The sequence below is a fragment of the Borostomias antarcticus genome (assembly GCF_949987555.1).
Source record: "Borostomias antarcticus genome assembly, chromosome: 17".
In the NCBI taxonomy this organism is placed as follows: Eukaryota; Metazoa; Chordata; class Actinopteri; order Stomiiformes; family Stomiidae; genus Borostomias; species Borostomias antarcticus.
The window spans coordinates 15366769-15387601 of NC_140250.1; the positions used below are offsets into that span (position 1 = coordinate 15366769).

The 20833-nt window shown below is 45.1% G+C and overlaps 3 protein-coding genes across 3 annotated transcripts in view; all 3 read right to left on the reverse strand.

Annotated features, from left to right (window-relative positions):
* Positions 1 to 20833, reverse strand: part of LOC311320515 (collagen alpha-3(VI) chain-like) — a gene marked incomplete at its 5' end in the record, with an annotated part of 99929 nt that overhangs the window by 18086 nt on the left and 61010 nt on the right. The window contains 15 exons of the mRNA XM_084452280.1: positions 144 to 209; positions 529 to 591; positions 681 to 734; positions 986 to 1030; positions 1241 to 1267; positions 1363 to 1434; positions 1589 to 1642; positions 2134 to 2226; positions 2316 to 2461; positions 2653 to 2731; positions 2823 to 3157; positions 3327 to 3935; positions 4117 to 4713; positions 4908 to 5531; positions 5620 to 6228. Of these exons, the coding sequence (XP_084308406.1) occupies positions 144 to 209; positions 529 to 591; positions 681 to 734; positions 986 to 1030; positions 1241 to 1267; positions 1363 to 1434; positions 1589 to 1642; positions 2134 to 2226; positions 2316 to 2461; positions 2653 to 2731; positions 2823 to 3157; positions 3327 to 3935; positions 4117 to 4713; positions 4908 to 5531; positions 5620 to 6228 (3473 nt within the window). The remainder of the gene's footprint in view (positions 1 to 143; positions 210 to 528; positions 592 to 680; positions 735 to 985; positions 1031 to 1240; positions 1268 to 1362; positions 1435 to 1588; positions 1643 to 2133; positions 2227 to 2315; positions 2462 to 2652; positions 2732 to 2822; positions 3158 to 3326; positions 3936 to 4116; positions 4714 to 4907; positions 5532 to 5619; positions 6229 to 20833) is intronic.
* Positions 6825 to 11738, reverse strand: LOC311319884 (collagen alpha-3(VI) chain-like; the record flags this gene model as incomplete). The annotated part of the gene is made up of 5 exons (XM_084451514.1): positions 6825 to 6874; positions 7264 to 7515; positions 10169 to 10747; positions 11033 to 11632; positions 11735 to 11738. 5 exons carry the CDS (start codon positions 11736 to 11738, stop codon positions 6825 to 6827), a joined length of 1485 nt encoding a protein of 494 aa, XP_084307640.1.
* On the reverse strand, positions 15043 to 20810 carry LOC311319885 (collagen alpha-3(VI) chain-like; the record flags this gene model as incomplete). The annotated part of the gene is made up of 8 exons (XM_084451515.1): positions 15043 to 15072; positions 15243 to 15820; positions 16106 to 16705; positions 17007 to 17606; positions 17758 to 18354; positions 18639 to 19238; positions 19540 to 20139; positions 20291 to 20810. 8 exons carry the CDS (start codon positions 20808 to 20810, stop codon positions 15043 to 15045), a joined length of 4125 nt encoding a protein of 1374 aa, XP_084307641.1.

The following is a 20833-nucleotide window of genomic DNA, read 5'->3' on the forward strand; positions in this document are numbered from 1 at the left end:
GTCCATGCAAGGGTGAACAAGATCACAAGAGCACATAGACAACGCACTGTAAAGAAATGTACTGTGTAGAGATATTGCAACCAGTAACTCATAGGAATCTGGTAATATAGCTTAGCAGGAAGAGGTGAGCAGCAAGACATTACCACGGGTCCAACATCGCCTGGATCTCCTTTAGGTCCAGCTTCACTGTTATCCAGCCCTGTAATGCCCTGAAAAATAGAAAACGTGTTGTTCAAACATTGGCAGTGCAGGATCAGTTGCTAACACTGTGGTAAAAAAAATATTTGTCTATTGGGCCACTCATTATTCATTGTCCTTCAACAACCAATGTACTTTCACAAGCATTGCAGATTGAGATCTTTATTTGTCACATGTAAACGCACAGTGTACAATCACAGAGAAATGTTGCTGCCGGCTCCGTGCACTGATCCAGGATCTCTACCCACAGCCCTAAATGAGATCACATGATAAAGAAAATAGAAACTGCACTGCTATCAGCTGGCATCTCACAAGTTCTAATATACTTACGGGATCTCCCCTGATGCCAGTATCTCCTATGTCTCCTTCCTGTCCTTTATGACCTTTGGGTCCCTGAAACACAAAAATACACAAGCGTTACATCAGTGAATAGTAATAGTATGGATGCTTATGGGATTGCAAGGGGCTACGCGAGTGCTCACCCTTGCCCCAGGGTTCCCTCTGTCTCCGGGGGGTCCAGCAACTCCACTTTTGCCCTGATTGAAAGCAAAGAACATTATCCATAAAATCATATCACACATACAAAATCACTCTCTGATTGGATCTGGATCTGTCTTGCTAGAGTATCTTAAAATGAGCAAAGACTGCAAGAAGCTTTATAAAGTCGTGGACTTCAAAAGTCTACACTGTCGGAAGCTGTAATCTCTCCCATGAAGCTGTCTATGGACATCCAGCCAAGTTGTATTTTCATGGTACAAACTGATATCTGCTAACATGATACACTTACCTCCTGCCCATTTATACCATCCAGGCCAATATCTCCATGTTCCCCCTGTTACAAGACATTAGATGTTTGGGGTTAAAAATACACCATGACAATTTCAGATAATAATAGATACAACATTAAATTATTATCATTATTATTATTATTATTATTATTATCATCATAATTATTATCATTATTATTACTATTGTTATTATTATCAATAATAATAATAATAATAATACAGTAATAATACAATTTTCAGAATATAAAACTCACCTTATCGCCAGAGTACCCACGCGAACCCTAAAAAAAGAAGAGAAAGTCAAAACATGATAACATGACTCATAATATAAATGACAAATTATGTACAGTATACTTCATAGTACATAGAAACGTACCTTGACACCCCGCGGTCCGGGACAACCCTGGAAACCTTGGGTTCCATTCACACCAGGGTGACCTCTCTCTCCCTGTCAGAGAAAGCAAGAGTATATAAAATGGGTCTAAACTAAGTTTGATATAGAGCCAGGGATTACTGATGACACATCTATAAATGTTGGATCCATTGAGATTCATAGGGGTTGAAGAAGGATATATATTTTATGGGGGGAAAATCTGACTCACAGGTCCACCCTCATCTCCAGGATGTCCTGGGTATCCCACTCCACCTGGACCACCCTGCAAAACAACAAGACACAAGCATTGGTTTCCAATCCTTCACATACTCTAATCTTTGAAGCCAAGTAATACATTTTGGGGCAAATCTGGCCAAGGACTCTCCAATCATTGTGATTGTTCTTAGAAAAAAAATCTAACATATTACACAGAGTATGGCTCCAGGAACCAATGTGTTTGTTGCCTGATGCTCAGAACAGTACTGTGCACACAGGTCAACCACTAGCACAGTCAACCAATGATCCACCTCCTCCCTTTTTCTAGCCGATGCCCACCTTCAGGATGTCAACACACCAGCAAGGTGTTTTTTCCTGCATGCGAGCAAATTTTGGGCATTGCCATGTATATCCCTCCATTGATAATACTGTACCTCCTTGATTCCGACACCTACATCTTTTTTCAGACTGTTTCTTTGTTCCATAGATAGAAATGGCAGAGAACCACACTGCATACTAATAAACATAAACATATTTGAGTGCAAGTAAACTGATAACCTTAAGCCCTGGTATGCCGACTCCTCCTCGATCCCCTCTAGTTCCAGAGCACTTGCATGGCACTGCGCAACACTCCCTCTCAGCAATATTGTCCTGAACAAGATATAGACAAGGATGTGAGAGTTGAAGATGATAAAATAAACAGATGAGTAGTTCCTGCGGCGTGTCCCATCACCACTTACCAGTTCCTCCATCAGCTCATAGTCCAGGTCCATGATGTTGATACGTAGGGGTCTGGTATACCGGAAGCCCCGGCCAAACTCAAGAAGTACGGCCTCCTCAAATCTGGGCACACGCTCCAGACCCACCAGGATGAAGCTACTCACTCCTGTCATGGGATGCACAAGACTCTGGTTATACATGTTAGTTTATACATTTCTCTTTTGTTTACAGATGAAAACTTTATTTGTTTTAAACAACAGAGAGGAATAAAGGTAACACCCAGGATTTGACATTACTGTTAGAACAGTGATCTTCAGAAAGCATGACATTACATTCACAATTGTTCGAGCTTTTCACCTGAAAGTCGGAGGTCCTCAACTTTTCTTTTCATCTCAGAGTATTGGCCATCCAGACCATCAGTCAGATGGATCACAACCTTCATATATCAGGAAGAAAATTATATATAATTTTCACATTTCCATGATTCATAATCACGATGATATATAAAAAATGGCTGATGAACCCACCTTAACCGTGTCGGAAGGTCGGCTCTTGAACCTGGCCTTATAAGCATCGATGGTCTTGCTGTTGAGGATGTAGGGGCCACGGCTTCGCAGGGCTCGGAAGGCCTCAATCAGCTCATTGGCGTTGTCAGTGAATTCCAGATGGACAGGCTCAGAGGCAGCATCCATGACCAGCATGCCCACCTGCACAGAGGGCGTCTGGCCTGAGGAGCAGCTTATAGATGCCATTTTGGATATCCTCTGGAGGATGGCGCCCATTCTGTTTTGAAGGTTGATCTGGGCAGCAAAAATGTTCTGGGAGGACACGTCAAAGCCCACCAACACTTCCACATTGCACGCTGCGAGAAAAAAAAGAGCATTGTGTGAGAAAACATGCTACTGCAGGCTGGTTTTACTGAAGGTACCGTTCTAAAAAATGTGTCATGCATGAAAACCATCAACCTTTCTCACTGAAAATGTTGTTACACCAGTACAATGAGTTCAAGGTTAAACCTTTGTGACTCTCACCTCTGATGGGCTCTTGCACACCAGTGCATAGCTTTACACCTTTCACCTCATCGTCCAGCGTTTCCAAGATCTGCTCGTTGAGCTCTGACAGCTCCAGGAAGGTGCTTGCCCGTGCCACTGTAGTGGGTTCGCTCCCCAGATCAATCAACTCATCCTCAATGTTGCCCACCCCGACTGCATAAATTCGCACGCCAGTATTTTTCAGTCCCAGAGCTGCCGCCTTGCCGTCATCAGATGACCGTCCTCCAGTGACAATCATCAAGATCTGAGGAATGCCCTTGTCCTTTCTGCTTCCCTTCTCTGTGACAAATTGGTTCTGCTGAACATGGCGAATGGCAGCACCAGTGTTGATCCTCCTCCCACCCTTGTACTCAGTGCCAGAGATGGCACTGATAATGTCGTCCTTGTTTTTGTAGCTGTTGAGGTAGAAGGAGTCAGTCACATCAGTGGAGTACTGTGCAAGGCCGATCTGCAGGTTGTCCCTGTCAGTGAAGAAGAGGTCGATGAGGGTCACGATGAATTCCATGACCTCCTTGAAATTGTCTTTGCCCAGGTTGATGGAGCCATCGACCAAAAACACAATGTCAGCTACCTTTGCCTTTGGGAGACCTGTATCTAAGAGATAGAGTAGAGTAGGTTTGGGTTAAATAGAAGAGAAGTAGAAAAGTGAAGAGGACAAATTAAATGACAACATGTCAATCACAACATAATAGCTTTCAGGTAATTATTTATTTCAGCATTACTATGTGAATTAATTGTTACTGTTGTTGTTGACTATAAATGTACTTACTGTCCTCATAAATTGTTGGGGGCTCCTCTGGGATGGTCCCATTGAGCCTGGAGATGAACCTGTCCTTGATGACAGGCAGGTTGGGGAAGGATGGCACTCGGAGAACATCTTCTGGGCTGGTAGCTATTTGGGTCAGCTGCCTTGTATCCGCAGCGCCAGCCCCAATACCAATGCAGTTGACTCGGGATCCCTTGAGCAGAGGCCCGTACACAGACACGTCTGATGGGGACTGTCCAGCAGTGAGAACCACAAGATGCTGGGAGGCTTCAGCCAGCCGGACACCTGCTGAAGCTTTAAGCTCATTCCGGACTACATACTCGATGGCTTCTGCCAAGTGTGAAGACCGACCGCCCATCTGGCGAAGTCTCTTGATGGCTGAGAGTACAGCTGGCTTGTTGTTGTGGGAGTTGAGAGAGAACTCAGTCTTGACATTGTCTGCATATTGGACAACAGCCACTCGCACCTGGTCAGGCTGGACATCGAGTTGCTGGACTATGTTCAGAATGAAGTCACGGATGTGAGCAATACCAGAAGAGCCTGTAGTCTCTGAGCCATCAATGAGGAAAATGATGTCCTTTCGCCCCATGTGGAGATTACCTTTTTAACAAGAAAAACAAGCAAGTTGAGTTGCTTATTTTGTCAATAAAAAGATTTGAAGACAATGTATAACACTAATAACTAAATATTGACTTTTCAGTCTTCACCTTGTTTTTTGTCACATAAACTTAACTACAATAATAATTTACAGGATATCATCACCTAACAATATGCAAAGCTTTAGAATCACTTACGAATATCCACAGAGGGTGGAACAAAACTGCTGGAGATGTCTGAAGTGGTCATGGTGTTGACTGAAGCAATGAGTTGCTGCTCCACACTTGGAAGTTGCCCAAAGTTACTGACTGTGTAGGTCAACTCTGGCTTCAATGCAATCTGCCTCAGTTCGTTGGGGTCGGCATTCTTCGCCCCAATGGCTAGAGGGGCAACCAGGTTGGACTTCAGCTGGTTAGCTGGACCAGAGACATCATCCGTGGACTTGCCCCCAGTGACTAGGATGAGGAACTGTGGTACTGCATCCTCAATACGACTACCGGCTGACCTCTGGTAGATGTTCTTGGAGACCCAGTTGAGAGCGCGGCCTGTGTTGAGCTGGTTCCCACCTCTGCTCCTGAGCCTTGATACAGCCTGGCGGACTTCATCTTTAGTTGAGAATTCATTCAGAAGGAATTCCACCTTGGCATCATCGCTGTACTGCACCACTGACACCCGGACCCAGTCCAGCCCCACATCCAGCTTGTCGACTACCCTCTTGATCATATCACGGATAGCGGGGAACTCATTGCGAACTGCTGTTGTGCCATCAATGAGGAACACCACATCCCTCTTGTCTCCTCTAGTTACTTCTGTGGTTGGAACTGTGAGAGAACATTAGGTTAGTTCTTTAGGTTAGCCTAATCACTGCAAAAAGTCAATCCCAAAAAGGACACCAGTAACAAGCCTTACCTGTGAAACTTGGGAATACAGGACGCAGCTTGGCGATGTCGTCATCCGACAACTCTGTTAGTGTGGAGATCAGTGTGTCCTGGACTGTGTATAGGCCAGGGAAGTCATCCACGGTGTAGGCAAAGTTAGGAACATAGGAGACCACCTGGAGCTCTTGTTGGTCAGCATCTCTGGTCCCAATGCTGAAGGGCAAAACCCCAGACTGCTTCATTGATGTTGCAGCCTGACGGACGTCATCAGAGGACCTTCCCCCAGACACGACAATCACAAATTGTTGGACACCCTCTTGCTTTCTGCCTCCACGTGCAGCTGTTAACACATCTCGACTGACAAACTCCACAGCCTGGCCCAGGTTACGGTGCCTCCCTCCTCGCTGTTTCAGTTCCTTGATGGCATTCAATACCCCCTCTTTGGTAGTATGGGAGTTCAGATAGATATCTGCTGATGGAGAGTCGCCGTACTGCACCACACCAATCCGGATCTTCTTCTCACCCACGTTGAGGTTCTCTACAATTCTGCGGATGAACTCCTGGATGATGGGGAACTCCCTTCCAACGCCATCTGAGCCATCCACGAGGAAGACCACATCCTTCCTTGGACCCTGGGACTCTGAAAAGAGAAGGGAGATGAGAAACAATGAATCACTGCTATTCATCCCCATTATGCATTAGATCAAAAAATGGACTGAAAAGAGTGTTTTCAGATCAGTCTTGAATATCCTTTTTGAAAGATGATTGAATACCACAATCAATCCTTTCAAAAGTCTTACCTCCTGGATCAATTAAGGTAGTTGCGTCAGGATACCTGGCTTTGACAGTTCTTAATATGGCAGAGAACAGCTCTGTCTGGATATTTTGTAGGTTTCGCTCATCATGGACAGAAAAGGTTTCATTATGGAATTTGGAATGACCTCAATTTCACTAGAGTTAGTATTTATAAGGCCGATGTGCTTGAGCTCCATCACACAGGGTGTAAAACGATCATTAGATCTTCCACCACTAAGCAAAATAAGTATCGGGGGAGCACCCTCTTGGTACCTACTTCCAGACAAGGCTAAAGACATTATCTCTGATGTACCAAAGGGCAGCACCAGTGTTGATGGGTCTGTCGCCTTTTGTGTAATGCCTGGCATGGCATTCAATGTCTTACTGGAAAATGGAAACTCTGTCTTTGGTCTCTTTCAGATTAAGCTTTACTAGCTTAATCTACTCTATGTATATGAAGTCTTTCATGGTGGGAAACTCATTTCTAACCACTGGATCCATAAAAGGGAAACACTATTTACACTTTTTTTAAATGTAGTAACAACGGGGAAGATCTTGCATGAAAACTTACCTACGCGTGTGGCATGTTGTAAATTGAAAAGTACATCTGGTAAGGTGTCTGGGAGCTCACCAAAGTCAGTAATTGGATAAACAAAGCTGGTTTTAGTAGCAGTGGTGGGAAGACCAGAGGAGTCTGTCCCAATGTTGAAGCTCAAAATATTAAGATCTTTGAGTGATGCAGCCTGTTGCAAAATGCTATCACTGGAAGGTCCTCCTGAGAGCAGAATCAGTACTTGTGGAATTCCCTCAAGATGACGGCTGCCAGACAATGTAGAAAATACATTGTCTTGGATATACTGCAGAGCTGTTCCAGTGTTACGTTGTCTTCCACCTTTGTGTCTTAAAGTGCGAATCTTGCTGATGACAATCTCCTTTGTTGCATATGAACTCAAGTAGAAGTACACTTCAGTTTCTTTGCTGAACTGGACAACAGCAACTCTGTCCCTATTTTCGGCCACATCAAGATTTTCCACGACTCTTCGCACAAAGTCGCGCATAGCAGGAAACCCACGATGGCTGTCATCGGAGCCATCAATGAGGAAAACTAAATCACGCTGTCCCGTATAGGATTCTGCTGGGGAGAATATTTCACACAGAGATTCAACTTTTTGCCAGACCTCTCAGACATCTCAAGGGTGAGAGTTTATCGTGCGTTAGCGATTGAGCATTGCACAAGTGAATCGTTTAAATAATTCCTGCACACACAATTCCAGCAAAATCAATGCAGTATGTGTGTACTGTATATTAATTCCACATTTACTTAAAATGCTGGTTAAGAAAGCAAGTTTAGAGCTGGATAAGGCATCATCTCATGCCATAAATTGCTGGAGCACTTAGCACACTGTCCTTATATGAGGACAATGGCACATTAAGATTTATTTTTTTTAATCACCAAGATTCTACAAAATAATATTTGTCAAAGTGAAAGCATCTGAGCCAGAAAATTCAGGACAACAAGTCTGGCTTTCAGCAAGGGCAAGCTCCAGAAACATGATTCATTGTTCTTAAATTTAAGAACAATGCCAAGCAACTAAGTTGAGGGACAATTTCATGATTCACAAAGGATTCATGAGCCTTACTCAAGTATTCTTGACATACTGTACCTTCTTTCACCAAAATGCCAGCATTTTCCGCTGCAGTTAGTCTCATTGACAACAAGCATATTTTAATAATCTATAAAGTTTAAAGTATTCTAAAAACTTAAGTACTAAAGAGGGTTTGAAAGAAAGACTTTGGAGCTCCTCGTCAGCATCTTCTGATCCAATGACAATGACCATGATTCCTTGTTACTTCAGAGAGCATAAGCAGGACTGCGGACTGGGACTTTGGATGGATCTCAACTAATATAACTAAAAGCTGTGAAACTCCAATAAGGCGTCTACTTCCAGCAGAACTGTCATTGTCCCTCACATACTTGAGAGTTGCCCCGGAGTTGAAAGGTGTGCCTCCATTGTGCCTAAGCTTCCCAACAAAGTCAAGAAGTTTCCTCTTTGTTGAGTATGTGTTCAGAACGAAATTAACTTCTGGAGTTCCACTACAGTATAGTGGACCACGTGTCGTTCTTCTACATTGAGGTTCTCTACTACTTTTGTAACAAAGTATGAGTACATTAAGTAGCCTTCCTTTTAGAAGTGAAATATCAACTAAATTAAAATTTCATGTCATGACAATGATTGTCTCTTAAGAGAAATTGCAGCTCAATTAAATCAAGGTATTGTATTGGGAAAAAATGCCTATTTTAGATCATTGGCTATTTTAGGAATAGACAACAAGCTGAGGCTTAAATAAAGGACATAATTAAGTTGATGAAGGAAAAGTTTGGACAAAGTAGCCTACTCTGGATGCTTTAAAGAAATACAGAAGACAGCTGCAGATTCATGTAAGTAAATGTTGGGGTAAAATGAAAATATGAAATAAAAGCATAATCAAGATTTTATGCAAATCTTGAAGAACATGTTAGACAGAAATTAAACATTGAAGGGAGCTAACATTTGATCATTCAAATGCTAGGTATTGAGAGCAGGCTTATCTTTTTGTATGTTTTTTTTATAGGAACTGAAAACAAGTATTGGCCTAAAAAGGAAACATACCACAACAAAAGTGAATAGAGGGCCCTCTTAAGCTGGTGTGGAGCAATGTGCAGACTCAAAAATACCCTTAAAACCTAGAATAGATGGGGAAGAACCCCAAACAAGTCTGAAATATCAGTGATTAAATAAGTCAGTGGTTTTGCAATGTTTACACAGACTATTTCCTCTTCAGGGAAATATATTTTAGGAGACTGTTATAAGAATACCAAAACAGTAAACTTGTCTGACACTATTCATGAGGAGAATAACAATTGTAATGATATATAATTTACCTAATAAATTAGGACTGGAGACTTGAGTAATGGAAGATAAAAGATCGAGCTGCAGGCCTTGCAAATCTGAAAAGTCTCTTGCTTGAAGGATGAGCTGAGGATCTGATGTGATTGTTTGCATTTCTCTGGAATCAGCCGACTTCATGGTAATGCCAATACTCTGAACTCCAAGATCTTTCAAATTAATGGCAGCTTGGCCAACTGCATCATTGGACCGGTCCCCACTCAACAGAATCAGTATCTGAGGGACAGCCTCTTGGCGCCTACTTCCAGAAGAAACAGTAAAGACATTGTCCTTGACATACTGGAGAGCTGCACCGGTGTTGAGGGGTCTACCTCCTCTGTGCCTCAAACCGCTTATAGCATCAAGAATATCCTTTTTTGTGGCATATGTGTTGAGATAGAAACTGACTTCTTGACCTCTGCTGTACTGGACAACAGATATTCTGACATTGTTCACTCCCACATTGAGTGACTCCACCACTCGGTGAACAAATTCACGCATTTCTCGGAAGCCATGCCTTGTGCCGTCAGAACCATCCAATAGAAAAACAATGTCTTTAGGTCCCAACAAGGTTTCACCTATTAAAAGAAAAAGAAAGCAATTCTAACCGTTGAATTCAAGAGTGTACACACTCACTTGGATTTATGAATAAATATTAATAGAAAGATTTAAATGTAAACATTCTGCTAATTGAAGTATTGAAACACATAACACAGACATTCTTTCAAGCTAAAAGGGTATGATAACTAAGGAAAGAAGGATTTTAAGCAAAATGCTAATTGTTAAGAGGTATTATAATGAAAATAAAAATGTACAAGATATGACTTTGGCAACACTTTTCTTAACAGGGAATCTTACCCATTGAGCTTAAATCAAAAGTGTCAACTTTGGAGAGGAGTTCCTCTTGGATGTTTGAAAGATCACTGAACTCAGACACTGAAAGAGCATAACTTGGACTAAAAGAAATACGTTGCAGCTCTATTTTGTCTGATCCTCGTAAACCAAGACCGAAGATCTTAACTCCAAGTTGTTTCAGTGCAAAGGCTGGGGTATCAGTTTTATCACTGGAGCGCCCCCCGCTCAAAAGAATCAGTATCTGGGGAACGCCCTTTTGGCGCCTACTTCCAGAAGAAGCGGTGAAGACATTGTCCCTGACGTACTGGAGAGCTGCCCCGGTATTGAGGGGTCTACCTCCTCTGTGCCTCAGCCCTCTGACAGTGGTAAGAATGTCTTCTTTTGTGGTGTATGTGTTCAGATAGAAATGGACCTCTTGGTCTCTGCCGTACTGAACCACAGAAACGCGATCATTGTTTGCACCCACGTTGAGTTTCTCCACCACTCTTTGAACAAACTCGCGCATTTCTGGAAATCCATTCCTTGTGCCATCAGAACCATCCAGAAGGAATACTACATCCTTTCTGGCAGTGTCATGATCAACTGAGAAAACAGAAAAGGATCCTGTTAGTGAAACCTGCCAAATGTGGCGTGTCTGTCCCAGTCATTAAGTCTTCTCTAAACCTCTGCAGACACTTAGACAAAACATGCTATCTAACACTGGTTGACTATCCCTACTTTTGAGGGGTGGGACAACCTTTTCAAGTTTAAGGCATGGCTAAACATAAACCTCTTTTTCCAGTATGGCAAGGACTAAATTGAGCTTCTTCTTCTATCCTGTCAGACCTGATTGTGGGCACGACTGTGGGGGAAATTGACAAAACATACCTAATACTGTTGGTGATTCTGGAGTTACATCAACGACCACTGTCTCCACCGAGGACAGAAGTTGCTGTTGGACACTGGGAAGGTCAGCAAAGTCAGACACAGACAGGGCATAACTGGGATCATGAGAGATCTTCTGCAGCTCTCTGCTGTCAGAGCTCCTGGTTCCAATTCCAAAGATCAAGACCCCGAGCTCCTTCAGAGCAGAGGCTGGTGTGTCAACATTGTCAAACGACCTTCCACCACTCAGCAGTATCAGTATCTGGGGAACACCTTCCAGATGTCTACTTCCAGCGGAAGCTGTGAACACATTGTCCCTCACATACTGGAGCGCTGCTCCAGTGTTGAGCGGTCTTCCGCCTTTGTGCCTCAGACCTTTCACAGTGTCAACAATCTCTCCCTTTGTTGTGTACGTGTTCAGATAGAATTGGACAGCTGTGTCTCTGCTGTACTGAACCACTGATACGCGATCTTTGTTGTCATCCAAGCTCAGGTTTTCCACTATTCTTTGGACAAAGTCACGCATTGCTGGGAATCCGTTCCTAGTGCCATCAGATCCATCCAGCAAGAACACCAGGTCCCTCCTGGGAGCCTGACGCTCAACTACAGAACATCAACATCACAATTAGTTACATGACATACTGAGTGGGTGAGCAATGTACAAAACACAGGCAAACGCCTCGCTGGAAGCATCCATTTCCCTACGCATGTGTAAATGTTTCAACAAAGTGATACAATGTGTAATGAGCTGAGATACACTCAAGCTATCAAAGGGGAAATACATGCTTAAATTGAAATCAAAACAAAAGGGTTCTTGGACATCTAATCAACAGTTGCAGGAAACTCTTCACTACTCCCAATCTCAGGTGTGATCGCCAATGGACCTTGACTAGAGTATCACGTTCTTACCTATGACTGTCGGTGTCGTGGGTGTGACTTTCACTCGGACTGTTCTCATGGAGGAGAGGAGCTGCTCTTGGATGTTGGGGAGGTCGGTGAATTCAGACACAGAGAGGGCATAACTTGGGTCATTGGATATCCTCTGCAATTCCCTGCTATCAGAGCTCCTTGTTCCAATGCCAAACACCAAGACGCCAAGCTCTTTGAGAGAAGAGGCTGGTGTATCCACATTGTCAAAGGACCGTCCACCATTCACCAGTATCAGTATCTGTGGAACACCTTCCAAGCGCCTACTACCAGATGATGCAATAAACACATTGTCCCTGACGTACTGGAGAGCTGCCCCAGTGTTGATGGGTCTACCTCCTCTGTGCCTAAGCCCTCTAACAGTGTCAAGAACGTCCTCTTTTCTGGTGTATGTGTTCAGATAGAAATGGACCTCTTGGTCTCTGCCGTACTGAACCACAGAAACGCGGTCATTGTCTCCTCCGACGTCAAGTTTCTCCACCACTCTCTGAACAAAGTCGCGCATTGCTGGGAATCCATTTCTTGTGCCATTTGAACCATCCAGAAGGAATACTACATCCTTTCCAGTAGTTTTTTGGTCCACTAGGAGCATCAGAAATAAAAAGAGGACAAGTAGGTCAATATTGTCTCACTGAACCTGAGACCAACAACGTGTTGTTGTAGTCCTCCTAGATATTGAAGAAGACATGTCTGAATATCTCTAAGGGACATTCTAACCAAGCTTGTGTCTTACCTATCACTGTTGGAGTTACGTGTGTCACCTCAACAAGTGCAGAATCAAGTGAGGAGAAAAATTGCTGCTGGACACTGGGGAGGTCAGAGAATTCAGGCACAGACTGGGCATACGTTGGATCAGTGGCAATCTTTTGAACCTCTCTGCTGGAATTTCTGGTTCCAATGCCAAAGATCACCACCCCACTTTCTTTCAGGCCAGTGGCTGGGGTATCAACATTATCACTGGACCGCCCCCCGCTCAAAAGAATCAGTATCTGGGGAACGCCCTCTTGGCGTCTACTTCCAGAAGAAGCGGTAAAGACATTGTCCCTGACGTACTGGAGAGCTGCCCCGGTGTTGAGGGGTCTACCTCCTCTGTGCCTCAGCCCTCTGACAGTGGCAAGAATGTCTTCTTTTGTGGTGTATGTGTTCAGATAGAAATGGACCTCTTGGTCTCTGCCGTACTGAACCACAGAAACGCGATCATTGTTTGCACCCACGTTGAGATTCTCCACCACTCTTTGAACAAACTCGCGCATTGCTGGGAATCCATTCCTTGAGCCATCAGAACCATCCAGAAGGAATACTACATCCTTTCTGGCAGTGTCATGATCAACTGAGAAAACAGAAAAGGATCCCGTTAGTGAAACCTGCCAAATGTGGCGTCTCTGTCCCAGTCATTAAGTCTTCTCTAAACCTCTGCAGACACTTAGACAAAACATGCTATCTAACACTGGTTGACTATCCCTACTTTTCAGGGGCGGGACAACCTTTTCAAGTTTTAGGCATGGCTAAACATAAACCTCTTTTTGCATTACGGCAAGGACTAAATTGAGCTTCATCTTCTATCCTGTCAGACCTGATTGTGGGCACGACTGTGGGGAAAATTGACAAAACATACCTAATACTGTTGGTGCTTCTGGAGTTACATCAACGACCACTGTCTCCACCGAGGACAGAAGTTGCTGTTGGACACTGGGAAGGTCAGCGAAGTCAGACACAGACAGGGCATAACTGGGATCATGAGAGATCTTCTGCAGCTCTCTGCTGTCAGAGCTCCTGGTTCCAATTCCAAAGATCAAGACCCCGAGCTCCTTCAGAGCAGAGGCTGGTGTGTCAACATTGTCAAACGACCTCCCACCACTCAGCAGTATCAGTATCTGGGGAACACCTTCCAGACGCCTACTTCCAGCGGAAGCTGTGAACACATTGTCCCTCACATACTGGAGCGCTGCTCCAGTGTTGAGCGGTCTTCCGCCTTTGTGCCTCAGACCTTTCACAGTGTCAACAATCTCTCCCTTTGTTGTGTACGTGTTCAGATAGAATTGGACAGCTGTGTCTCTGCTGTACTGAACCACTGACACGCAATCTTTGTTGTCATCCAAGCTCAGGTTTTCCACTATTCTTTGGACAAAGTCACGCATTGCTGGGAAACCGTTCCTAGTGCCATCAGATCCATCCAGCAAGAACACCAGGTCCCTCCTGGGAGCCTGACGCTCAACTACGGAACATCAACATCACAATTAGTTACATGACATACTGAGTGGGTGAGCAATGAACACAGGCAAACGCCTCGCTGGAAGCATCCATTTCCCTACGCATGTGTAAATGTTTCAACAAAGTGATACAATGTGTAATGAGCTGAGATATACTCAAGCTATCACAGGGGAAATACATGCTTAAATTGAAATCAAAACAAAAGGGTTCTTGGACATCTAATCAACAGTTGCAGGAAACTCTTCACTACTCCCAATCTCAGGCGTGATCGCCAATAGACCTTAACTAGAGTATCACGTTCTTACCTATGACTGTCGGTGTCGTGGGTGTGACTTTCACTCGGACTGTTCTCATGGAGGAGAGGAGCTGCTCTTGGATGTTGGGGAGGTCGGTGAATTCAGACACAGAGAGGGCATAACTTGGGTCATTGGATATCCTCTGCAATTCCCTGCTATCAGAGCTCCTTGTTCCAATGCCAAACACCAAGACGCCAAGCTCTTTGAGAGAAGAGGCTGGTGTATCCACATTGTCAAAGGACCGTCCACCATTCATCAGTATCAGTATCTGTGGAACACCTTCCAAGCGCCTACTACCAGATGATGCAGTAAACACATTGTCCCTGACGTACTGGAGAGCTGCCCCAGTGTTGAGGGGTCTACCTCCTCTGTGCCTAAGCCCTCTAACAGTGTCAAGAACGTCCTCTTTTCTGGTGTATGTGTTCAGATAGAAATGGACCTCTTGGTCTCTGCCGTACTGAACCACAGAAACACGGTCATTGTCTCCTCCCACGTCAAGTTTCTCCACCACTCTCTGAACAAAGTCGCGCATTGCTGGGAATCCATTTATTGTGCCATCTGAACCATCCAGAAGGAATACTACATCCTTTCCAGTAGTTCTTTGGTCCACTAGGAGCGTCAGGAATAAAAAGAGGACAAGTAGGTCAATATTGTTTCACTGAACCTGAGACCAACAACGTGTTGTTGTAGTCCTCCTAGATATTGAAGAAGACATGTCTGAATATCTCTAAGGGACATTCTAACCAAGCTTGTGTCTTACCTATCACTGTTGGAGTTACGTGTGTCACCTCAACAAGTGCAGAATCAAGTGAGGAGAAAAATTGCTGCTGGACACTGGGGAGGTCAGAGAATTCAGGCACAGACTGGGCATATGTTGGATCAGTGGCAATCTTTTGAACCTCTCTGCTGGAATTTCTGGTTCCAATGCCAAAGATCACCACCCCACTTTCTTTCAGGCCAGTGGCTGGGGTATCAACATTATCACTGGACCGCCCCCCGCTCAAAAGAATCAGTATCTGGGGAACGCCCTCTTTGCGTCTACTTCCAGAAGAAGCGGTAAAGACATTGTCCCTGACGTACTGGAGAGCTGCCCCGGTGTTGAGGGGTCTACCTCCTCTGTGCCTCAGCCCTCTGACAGTGGCAAGAATGTCTTCTTTTGTGGTGTATGTGTTCAGATAGAAATGGACCTCTTGGTCTCTGCCGTACTGAACCACAGAAACGCGATCATTGTTTGCACCCACGTTGAGATTCTCCACCACTCTTTGAACAAACTCGCGCATTGCTGGGAATCCATTCCTTGAGCCATCAGAACCATCCAGAAGGAATACTACATCCTTTCTGGCAGTGTCATGATCAACTGAGAAAACAGAAAAGGATCCCGTTAGTGAAACCTGCCAAATGTGGCGTCTCTGTCCCAGTCATTAAGTCTTCTCTAAACCTCTGCAGACACTTAGACAAAACATGCTATCTAACACTGGTTGACTATCCCTACTTTTCAGGGGCGGGACAACCTTTTCAAGTTTTAGGCATGGCTAAACATAAACCTCTTTTTGCATTACGGCAAGGACTAAATTGAGCTTCATCTTCTATCCTGTCAGACCTGATTGTGGGCACGACTGTGGGGAAAATTGACAAAACATACCTAATACTGTTGGTGCTTCTGGAGTTACATCAACGACCACTGTCTCCACCGAGGACAGAAGTTGCTGTTGGACACTGGGAAGGTCAGCGAAGTCAGACACAGACAGGGCATAACTGGGATCATGAGAGATCTTCTGCAGCTCTCTGCTGTCAGAGCTCCTGGTTCCAATTCCAAAGATCAAGACCCCGAGCTCCTTCAGAGCAGAGGCTGGTGTGTCAACATTGTCAAACGACCTCCCACCACTCAGCAGTATCAGTATCTGGGGAACACCTTCCAGACGCCTACTTCCAGCGGAAGCTGTGAACACATTGTCCCTCACATACTGGAGCGCTGCTCCAGTGTTGAGCGGTCTTCCGCCTTTGTGCCTCAGACCTTTCACAGTGTCAACAATCTCTCCCTTTGTTGTGTACGTGTTCAGATAGAATTGGACAGCTGTGTCTCTGCTGTACTGAACCACTGACACGCGATCTTTGTTGTCATCCAAGCTCAGGTTTTCCACTATTCTTTGGACAAAGTCACGCATTGCTGGGAAACCGTTCCTAGTGCCATCAGATCCATCCAGCAAGAACACCAGGTCCCTCCTGGGAGCCTGACGCTCAACTACGGAACATCAACATCACAATTAGTTACATGACATACTGAGTGGGTGAGCAATGAACACAGGCAAACGCCTCGCTGGAAGCATCCATTTCCCTACGCATGTGTAAATGTTTCAACAAAGTGATACAATGTGTAATGAGCTGAGATATACTCAAGCTATCACAGGGGAAATACATGCTTAAACTGAAATCAAAACAAAAGGGTTCTTGGACATCTAATCAACAGTTGCAGGAAACTCTTCACTACTCCCAATCTCAGGCGTGATCGCCAATAGACCTTAACTAGAGTATCACGTTCTTACCTATGACTGTCGGTGTCGTGGGTGTGACTTTCACTCGGACTGTTCTCATGGAGGAGAGGAGCTGCTCTTGGATGTTGGGGAGGTCGGTGAATTCAGACACAGAGAGGGCATAACTTGGGTCATTGGATATCCTCTGCAATTCCCTGCTATCAGAGCTCCTTGTTCCAATGCCAAACACCAAGACGCCAAGCTCTTTGAGAGAAGAGGCTGGTGTATCCACATTGTCAAAGGACCGTCCACCATTCATCAGTATCAGTATCTGTGGAACACCTTCCAAGCGCCTACTACCAGATGATGCAGTAAACACATTGTCCCTGACGTACTGGAGAGCTGCCCCAGTGTTGAGGGGTCTACCTCCTCTGTGCCTAAGCCCTCTAACAGTGTCAAGAACGTCCTCTTTTCTGGTGTATGTGTTCAGATAGAAATGGACCTCTTGGTCTCTGCCGTACTGAACCACAGAAACACGGTCATTGTCTCCTCCCACGTCAAGTTTCTCCACCACTCTCTGAACAAAGTCGCGCATTGCTGGGAATCCATTTATTGTGCCATCTGAACCATCCAGAAGGAATACTACATCCTTTCCAGTAGTTCTTTGGTCCACTAGGAGCGTCAGGAATAAAAAGAGGACAAGTAGGTCAATATTGTTTCACTGAACCTGAGACCAACAACGTGTTGTTGTAGTCCTCCTAGATATTGAAGAAGACATGTCTGAATATCTCTAAGGGACATTCTAACCAAGCTTGTGTCTTACCTATCACTGTTGGAGTTACGTGTGTCACCTCAACAAGTGCAGAATCAAGTGAGGAGAAAAATTGCTGCTGGACACTGGGGAGGTCAGAGAATTCAGGCACAGACTGGGCATATGTTGGATCAGTGGCAATCTTTTGAACCTCTCTGCTGGAATTTCTGGTTCCAATGCCAAAGATCACCACCCCACTTTCTTTCAGGCCAGTGGCTGGGGTATCAACATTATCACTGGACCGCCCCCCGCTCAAAAGAATCAGTATCTGGGGAACGCCCTCTTGGCGTCTACTTCCAGAAGAAGCGGTAAAGACATTGTCCCTGACGTACTGGAGAGCTGCCCCGGTGTTGAGGGGTCTACCTCCTCTGTGCCTCAGCCCTCTGACAGTGGCAAGAATGTCTTCTTTTGTGGTGTATGTGTTCAGATAGAAATGGACCTCTTGGTCTCTGCCGTACTGAACCACAGAAACGCGATCATTGTTTGCACCCACGTTGAGTTTCTCCACCACTCTTTGAACAAACTCGCGCATTGCTGGGAATCCATTCCTTGTGCCATCAGAACCATCCAGAAGGAATACTACATCCTTTCTGGCAGTGTCATGATCAACTGAGAAAACAGAAAAGGATCCCATTAGTGAACCTGCCAAATGTGGCGTCTCTGTCCCAGTCATTAAGTCTTCTCTAAACCTCTGCAGACACTTAGACAAAACATGCTATCTAACACTGGTTGACTATCCCTACTTTTCAGGGGCGGGACAACCTTTTCAAGTTTTAGGCATGGCTAAACATAAACCTCTTTATCCAGTATGGCAAGGACTAAATTGAGCTTCATCTTCTATCCTGTCAGACCTGATTGTGGGCACGACTGTGGGGAAAATTGACAAAACATACCTAATACTGTTGGTGCTTCTGGAGTTACATCAACGACCACTGTCTCCACCGAGGACAGAAGTTGCTGTTGGACACTGGGAAGGTCAGCGAAGTCAGACACAGACAGGGCATAACTGGGATCATGAGAGATCTTCTGCAGCTCTCTGCTGTCAGAGCTCCTGGTTCCAATTCCAAAGATCAAGACCCCGAGCTCCTTCAGAGCAGAGGCTGGTGTGTCAACATTGTCAAACGACCTCCCACCACTCAGCAGTATCAGTATCTGGGGAACACCTTCCAGACGCCTACTTCCAGCGGAAGCTGTGAACACATTGTCCCTCACATACTGGAGCGCTGCTCCAGTGTTGAGCGGTCTTCCGCCTTTATGCCTCAGACCTTTCACAGTGTCAACAATCTCTCCCTTTGTTGTGTACGTGTTCAGATAGAATTGGACAGCTGTGTCTCTGCTGTACTGAACCACTGACACGCGATCTTTGTTGTCATCCAAGCTCAGGTTTTCCACTATTCTTTGGACAAAGTCACGCATTGCTGGGAAACCGTTCCTAGTGCCATCAGATCCATCCAGCAAGAACACCAGGTCCCTCCTGGGAGCCTGACGCTCAACTACGGAACATCAACATCACAATTAGTTACATGACATACTGAGTGGGTGAGCAATGAACACAGGCAAACGCCTCGCTGGAAGCATCCATTTCCCTACGCATGTGTAAATGTTTCCACAAAGTGATACAATGTGTAATGAGCTGAGATATACTCAAGCTATCACAGGGGAAATACATGCTTAAATTGAAATCAAAACAAAAGGGTTCTTGGACATCTAATCAACAGTTGCAGGAAACTCTTCACTACTCCCAATCTCAGGCGTGATCGCCAATAGACCTTAACTAGAGTATCACGTTCTTACCTATGACTGTCGGTGTCGTGGGTGTGACTTTCACTCGGACTGTTCTCATGGAGGAGAGGAGCTGCTCTTGGATGTTGGGGAGGTCGGTGAATTCAGACACAGAGAGGGCATAACTTGGTTCATTGGATATCCTCTGCAATTCCCTGCTATCAGAGCTCCTTGTTCCAATGCCAAACACCAAGACGCCAAGCTCTTTGAGAGAAGAGGCTGGTGTATCCACATTGTCAAAGGACCGTCCACCATTCATCAGTATCAGTATCTGTGGAACACCTTCCAAGCGCCTACTACCAGATGATGCAGTAAACACATTGTCCCTGACGTACTGGAGAGCTGCCCCAGTGTTGAGGGGTCTACCTCCTCTGTGCCTAAGCCCTCTAACAGTGTCAAGAACGTCCTCTTTTCTGGTGTATGTGTTCAGATAGAAATGGACCTCTTGGTCTCTGCCGTACTGAACCACAGAAACACGGTCATTGTCTCCTCCCACGTCAAGTTTCTCCACCACTCTCTGAACAAAGTCGCGCATTGCTGGGAATCCATTTCTTGTGCCATCTGAACCATCCAGAAGGAATACTACATCCTTTCCAGTAGTTTTTTGGTCCACTAGGAGCGTCAGAAATAAAAAGAGTACAAGTAGGTCAATATTGTTTCACTGAACCTGAGACCAACAACGTGTTGTTGTAGTCCTCCTAGATATTGAAGAAGACATGTCTGAATATCTCTAAGGGACATTCTAACCAAGCTTGTGTCTTACCTATCACTGTTGGAGTTACGTGTGTCACCTCAACAAGTGCAGAATCAAGTGAGGAGAAAAATTGCTGCTGGACACTGGGGAGGTCAGAGAATTCAGGCACAGACTGGGCATATGTTGGATCAGTGGCAATCTTTTGAACCTCTCTGCTGGAATTTCTGGTTCCAATGCCAAAGATCACCACCCCACTTTCTTTCAGGCCAGTGGCTGGGGTATCAACATTATCACTGGACCGCCCCCCGCTCAAAAGAATCAGTATCTGGGGAACGCCCTCTTGGCGTCTACTTCCAGAAGAAGCGGTAAAGACATTGTCCCTGACGTACTGGAGAGCTGCCCCGGTGTTGAGGGGTCTACCTCCTCTGTGCCTCAGCCCTCTGACAGTGGCAAGAATGTCTTCTTTTGTGGTGTATGTGTTCAGATAGAAATGGACCTCTTGGTCTCTGCCGTACTGAACCACAGAAACGCGATCATTGTTTGCACCCACGTTGAGTTTCTCCACCACTCTTTGAACAAACTCGCGCATTGCTGGGAATCCATTCCTTGTGC